Below are 6,694 nucleotides of genomic sequence, written 5' to 3'. Positions count from 1 at the left end.
TCCCATCAATTCCTGTTATCGTCAGGTGGGAATCGGGTATCATGCCGCCCGGTGCCACCACCCCGGGTCGGGCCAGTGTCACGTCAGCGCCTGTGTCCCAGAACCCCGTGACCTTTTTCCCGTCTACCTCGAGGGGTTTGAGACACTTGCTCCACAGAGGCATTGCCGCCCCCACTCTGTAAACTGACCTCTGAGCATTTGGTCCCCCTGAGGAGCTGGTCTGTGGGGCGGACTCGGCCCAATCCGAGTGCCCACTGTCAGCACCACCCACCTTGGCCGCCAGCCCCTCTGGCTTCTGGGACCCCACCCAGTTGACTCCATGACCCCCCGGCCTGCTCAACCTGTCTGGGCGCCTGGGGCACTGGGCTGCTCTATGCCCCTTTCGCCCACAGCGATAACAGCCTGGGTCTTGTTGTGTCCCTCGGGCCGGCTGCTCTGTCCGGGCTCTGTTTGGCTCTCTGGGGGGTGGGTGGCTGGCCCCTCTTTCCTGGGCTTGCCCAAGAGGTGGTCCCCTCTGTCGTACAGTTAGGGACCGGTCTCTCTGAGATTCTCGGTTTCTCCAGGACTTCCTCTCCCTCCGGGACTCCCTCTCTCTCCGAGACTCCCTCTCCTTGTGGGGCTCACTTTCAAACCTGGCCCGGCTGTTTGTGAAGTCATCTGCCAGTTTCCCTGCATCATGTGAGTCCCCCGGCTTCCGGTCCACGAGCCACACCCTCAGGTCAGGTGCGCACATCTCGTAGAATCGCTCCACAACCGCCAGCTTGATCAGGTCCTCTACGGACTGGACTCCCATTCCGAATGCCCACTTCTGGTAGTATTGCTTCAGGCGGGCGGTTGTATCTACGTGGGTTTCCTCTGGCCTCTTCTGCGCCTCCTGGAACTTCTTCTTGTACATCTCCGGAGTCAGCCCGAACTTATGCAGCAGGGCCTGTTTGAACCGTTCGTAGTCCCCAGGCTGCAGCCCCACCAGCTGGCTGAGCACCGCTGCACCCTTCCGGCCCAGCAAGGGGGTGAGGTGCTGGAGCCACTCATCTGGGGGAACCTCATGCAACTCACAGGCTCGCTCGAAGGCGGTAAGGAACTCGTCCATGTCCCCTGTGTCCTGACACTGGGCCAGCACACGCGTCTCCAAGTGACTGGCCACCCCGAGCCGTCTGGCCCTCTCCCCGCTTACCGCAGCTGGGGCCTCTTGGCGTCTCGCCTCTGCCATGGGTCGCTCATGCTCCCGCTCTCGCTCTCTCTCCTCCCACTGTCTCTCTTGTAGCTGGCACTCGTGCTCACGCTCTCTTTCTCGTTCCTGGCGCTCGTGCTCACGCTCTCTTTCCCGTTCCTGGAGCTCACGCTCACGCTCTCTTTCCCATTCCTGGCGCTCACGCTCTCTTTCTCGTTCCTGTCGCTCATGCTCACGCTCTCTTTCCCGTTCCTGGTGCTCCAGTTCCTTTAATTTCACCTCGAGTTCCAGCCGTCTCAGCTCTGCGGCGGGGGACTCTGCCCGCGATGGACCACCGCTAGCTGAGCGCGACCTGGTGGGCACCGCGTCTGTCGGACGGCGTCGAGCCCCTGCTCCTGTCGGAGAATCCGAAATGCTTCCCGAGGCTGACCGGCCACTTTCTGCCGGGACAGGCTCTGCCCCCCCGGATCGGTCATTCTCTTCCAGCTGTGCAATCAGCTGGGCCTTGGTCGCCTTCCCCACGGTCAGGCCCCTCTCTCTGCACAGCCCCGCTAGCTCTGCCTTCAGGAGTCGGGTATAATCCATCTCCCCGCTATTTCCCGGGGTATCCACTCACCAGCAGCAGCTGCAGGAATGGCTCTGTTCCCCCTCTGACTCTTGTGAGACTCCTTCCTTCTCTGGTGCTCAGTCAGCCACTGCTGGGAGCTCATCCGTGGGTGCAGTGCATCCCACTTCTGACACCAGTGTGATGGGGTTCAGGGGTCCCCCTGCACTGCACCCCATCCGCTGGCAGGAGTGACTCTCACTCAGCAGGTACAACAGCAGGTTTATTAGGCAACAGATGTCCAGTTTCTCACAGAAGCAACAGCATAGCAGCCAGAGACAGTCCTTCCAACCTGTCCTGGCGGGAAGACCCTGAGGGGTGCCCCTCTGGGGTGTAGCTTCCCCCTCCTCAGGCTGGCTGCCTTCCAGCTCTCCCTTCTCCTCGCCTCTAACTGCCGCCCCCGATTCAAAACCCAGCTCAGCTCCTCCCTGCTCTTTGTTCAGGCAGAGGTGTTATCTGCCAGTTGTAGCCCCAGGGTCATCCTTAGCCACTGGGAGCTGCTGCTTGCCTCGGACATCCAGCCTGACTCACACATGCACCCCCCCCACTCCATCACAGCCTCCCCACCCTGACCCCTCTGGTGGTGCGCTCTGCTGGGGACCCTGAGCCGGGCAGGAGCGCCAACCTCCCCTGCTGGGACCCGAGTCTTGGGGGGGGCACCGGTCTAGGGGACTGCCCCAGCCCCTGACCTGCCAGCATCAAGAGGTGTCGGGTCCAATCTGGCTGTGCGCACTTCAGGCCTCCGCTTTAAGAAGGGCCCTGCCCCTCCCTGCCGAGGCGCTGCTGGGGGGGGTGATGCTGGCTGTGGCGGTGGGGAGCTTGGCACGTGGCTGGCAAAGCAAACCAGGGCTTCTGTAGCACCCCCAAGCCGAAGGCAGTTCCTTTATGGGGTGAGGCGCTTTCGTGGGGAGCCCCACGTCCTCCGGGCTGGAGCTGCCTGAGAGCCGCGGCAGAGCAGAGCCCGTGGAAGACGGGGGGAGGAAGGGAGCTGAAAGCTGGCGGCTCCGCTAGGTCAGCCGGGGTAGAGCCGAGCGTTCCTGCAAGGGGCTGTTCAGCAAGTGGGCGGCCGGGGTCCCGGCCAAGGCAACGGTGGTGCTGCCCGGGCACGCGGCCGCAGTGCCAGCGTTGAGCCCGAGCTGCGGCGTGAAGCCTGCGACTGGCACGCCCGCAGCGGGTGACGGCCCCGTGGGGCAGGCTGACTCCATTACCGCCTGGCAGAAACGCTCGGCGGCGGCGCATCCCAAGGGCTGAGCTGTGCGCGGCCGCTTTGCCCAACACACACGGCGCGGGCGTGGCTGGCACACGAGGGAGCGGCTCACCGGGGTGCAAGGGCAGGACTACGAGCCCCTGCCCGTGTGACCGACGGGCTTCGGGCCGGTGGTGGCGTCGCTGGTGGGAATAGGTGGACAACGTTGGCCCTGGGGTTTTGTGGCAAGCAAGGGGCCAGCACTGTGGTGCAGCTACTGAGCGTTTTGCTGGGGTGGGTGAGCCCAGGCCTGGCCCCAGGGCCTGTGAGCGTATTGCCACGTGCCGGGGCAGGCTGGCGGGGTTTGAGCTGGGGCTAGCAGTGGGGGGCTCTTGTTAAGCCGCTTGGGCCTGGCCAGAAGCAGCCAGGTCAGTCTGGTTCGTCACTGCTCCCTGTGGGTAACGCTCACAAACACCCACGTGCGGGTAAGAGCAGCGGTCGGTGGGGTCCCGTAGAGCGGCATTGCCCTGGCCAGCACTGATTTGTACTGTGGTGGCCAGGAAACGGCGCCCGTGCGTGGCAGGGGCCAGGCTGCGGCTGATGGGGGCGCAGGTTGTTGAGATCCCTGTGGAATTCCTCGGGGGGCTCCTGCCCATGGGCCCAGTCGTGGCGCCGTCATCGCTGGAGCGTAGGGAAAGGAGGGTCATGGGCGCAGGCGCTGAGGAGAAGCTGCTGTGAGTCAGCCATAAAAATGTCCCACAAGGCAGCAGCCCTGTAGCCCTTCAGAGACTAACGATGTCTCAGGGACGAGCTCGCGTGGGCCAGACCCACTTCACCAGACCGGAGCCCCCCCCAGAGCACAGCTCGCTCTTACTGCTCGGCGGAGCTGGTGAGGCAGCAGCAGCCCAGCACCCCCCCGCCTGCCCACCCCACCTCTTTGGAGTCAGGCTCTGTGAGCTGCGACGGGAACCGCTGAACTCATGGAATTTACTATTTGTAAAATCCTGGGCCTGTGAAAGTGACTGAAATGCCCCCCCCCCGCCCAGCGACTGACCCCACCCCACTCCCAGCCCTGCCCACCCCATAGCCCCCCCCCACTCCCAGCGACCAACCCCCCCCCCCCCCCCAGACAGCTGTCACCGCCCCATTGGCAGAGGGGTAATGCGTCCCACAAGAGGGCCTGGCCCATGGGCTCTGGCCCTGCCCAGCAACTGGCTCTTACAGCCATGCATGTTATTTGCTGTGTCCTGGGCTCCTGCCTCCCAGGCAGCCCTGCTGTGACTGTATCCATGAACCCTGCGCTGCTGCCCCCAGCACCTGGGCCAGCGACAGGCCCTGGGCCGGTCCCCGAGCAGCCAGCCCTTTGCTGGGGGTGGCTGCGGCCAGGGAGGTGTCAGCAGTGGGCGGTGGGTCTGGTAAAATAAACACTTTATTATGGCTTCACAATAGATTATGTTATCCCGGCTTGGATGGGCCCTGGGCTCAGACACAGCTCGCCGCACCCCTGAGGCGCCGGGGCCCGGGTCTCAGCCCCGGAGGGCTGGCACCAAGCAAGCGACTCTGTCCCATGCACGCAGCTTGAGCAGTGGCCACTGGAGGGCGCGCGTGTGTGTGTGTGTGCACGCGTGCGCGCCCGCCCAGCAGTGAGTCCCCCACGCACAAGCACGTGCCCCCTTTGCGTGTGTGCGTGCACCATGCATGCAGCGTGTAACCCGCCACGGGGGGAGAAATGCCGTCGCTAGTGCGTAAAGCTGCCCGCCATTGGGGCTGCGCTCCCAGCGGCCTGGCCAGTCCCTGCTCAGGCTGGGGGTAGGTGCAGAGCCAGCCCTGGGGAGGAGGTGGGTGCTGCCGGGGCAGCCTGCTGGTACGTGGGCCCCCCCTGGTTACTGCTGGGGGATCCGCACGCACTGGTGGCAGCAGTGGCCTGAGCTACGGCCCTGTGCACGACTGAGCTGAACCGGCGCCCCCCAGCGCAGGGCTGCCAGGCTCCGCGCTCCCAGCCAAGCCTAAAGCTGACCAGCTCCTCCCGGGTCCTGCCAGAGTCACCAGGTGCTGAGCCACATCCTCTCACAGCTGCTTGGCGCGGACGTGCACGAAGAGCGTGGCAGGCGCCAGGGAGGCCCCGTCCTTGGAGAGCAGGTGGATGTGGCGGTACCCTGGGCATGGAGGGAGGGAGCAGGTGAGACAGGGCCGCAACCAGCCCCAGCCCGTGGGCCCCACGGGCAGCACACCCCCCATGCTATGCGGCCTGCTAAGGAGTCTCAGAGGCTCTGGAAATGCAGCCACCTCTGGGGTGGACCATGGGCAGCCCCACGACCCACAGCGCATGGGAAGGAAGCTGGAGGGGGGAAAGCCAGGTCAGCTGACTGCACCCACCCGCCCGCACAGGAGAGTCCCACGCGGCCTGGCTGGCCTGCTGTGCGCCTGCAGCGAGGGCGGCTCCGAGGGTGGGGCCCAGGTGCACGCGCCCGGGGGGAAGAGGGCTGCCGGCCGGCCGGCTGCGTTAGGGAGGCCGAAAAGGTGCCACTACTTAGGTTTGAAAAGGGCCGACCGGTCCCGTATTTGGGCCCTCCCCCACTGACCTTCTCCACCGGCAGCTGCTGGCTGGAAACGTGAGGGCCCTGCCACGGCCCCAGGGCTGCCGCCTCCCTCCCGGCTCCTGGGGCTGGGTGCAGCCGGAGGAGCCGCCCCTCCCATCTTTGGGCCAGGGCGATACGGTCGCCTCAGAATACATTAGCGGGCCTGGGGGTCAGGTGCCCCACGGCTGGGGGGGCTCGCCAGCCTCCCGGGAAGCCAGTTAGCAGCCTGGGCTCTGCTTGGGGGCCACGGGACTGCCTGCAGCGGCGGGGCAGTGAAACACAGACCCGGGCAGAGCCAGGGGCCACTGGCACAGAGGCCCCCAGGAGGGCCCAGCTGAGGCAGGGGGTCCCCTAACGTCCCGGGGTCCTAAGCAGCCCCCAGCCCTCTGGCACGGCCCCGGCTGCAGCCGCCCGTGGGCCAGGCACGCCCGCCCCCACCTTCCCGCAGGCTGGTGAAGGGCAGCGTGAACTGCCCCACGAAGTCGTTGCAGGAGGTGGTGTCGTAATCTTCCACCACAAAGCGCACCAGGGCCAGCTCCGGCACCCGCAGCTGGAAGCTCAGCGTCTCCTCCCAGCGCGGGTTGAACCCTGCGGGCGGAGAAGGGAGGGGGTCACAGGAGGGCTGGATGCCCCCCGCATCCCCCCCTCCCCCCTCACAAGGGCCGGCTGCCCCCCGCATCCCCCCCTGCGCACGAGGGCCGGCTGCCCCCCGCATCCCCCCCCGCGCACAAGGGCCGGATGCCCCCCGCATCCCCCCCCGTGCACGAGGGCCGGCTGCCCCCCGCATCCCAACCCCTGCGCACAAGGGCCGGCTGCCCCCCGCATCCCCCCCTGCGCACAAGGGCCGGCTGCCCCCTGCATCCCCCACCCTCACAAGGGCCGGCTGCCCCCCGCATCCCCCCCCCGCGCACAAGGGGCGGCTGCCCCCCGCATCCCCCCCTGTGCACGAGGGCCGGCTGCCCCCCGCATCCCCCCCCCGCGCACAAGGGCCGGCTGCCCCCTGCATCCCTCCCTCCACGCATGAGGGCCGGCTGCCCCCCGCATCCCCCTCCCCCCACAAAAGGGCTGGCTGCCCCCTGCATCCCCCCCCCACGCACGAGGGCCAGCTGCCCCCCACATCCCCCCCACACGCATGAGGGCCAGCTGCCCCCCGC

The 6,694-nt window shown here is 66.7% G+C and overlaps 1 protein-coding gene across 5 annotated transcripts in view; it reads right to left on the bottom strand.

Moving 5' to 3' along the window:
* Nucleotides 1-4,372: 4,372 nt before the first annotated feature.
* PLCD3 (phospholipase C delta 3) overlaps nt 4,373-6,694 on the bottom strand; it is a 77,674-nt gene continuing 75,352 nt past the window's right edge. For all 5 annotated transcript variants that reach the window (XM_074978984.1, XM_074978982.1, XM_074978985.1 and 2 more), the window contains 2 exons: nt 5,979-6,128; nt 4,373-5,117 (listed from right to left, as the gene is read on the bottom strand). In XM_074978984.1, coding sequence (XP_074835085.1) covers nt 5,029-5,117; nt 5,979-6,128 — 239 coding nt within the window. In that variant the 3' untranslated portion in view covers nt 4,373-5,028. The remainder of the gene's footprint in view (nt 5,118-5,978; nt 6,129-6,694) is intronic.

This window comes from Carettochelys insculpta, chromosome 28 (genome assembly GCF_033958435.1).
Source record: "Carettochelys insculpta isolate YL-2023 chromosome 28, ASM3395843v1, whole genome shotgun sequence".
Lineage (NCBI taxonomy): Eukaryota > Metazoa > Chordata > Testudines > Carettochelyidae > Carettochelys > Carettochelys insculpta.
The sequence above is the reverse complement of the archived record's forward strand: the minus strand, read 5'-3'. Positions and strand labels throughout refer to the sequence as shown.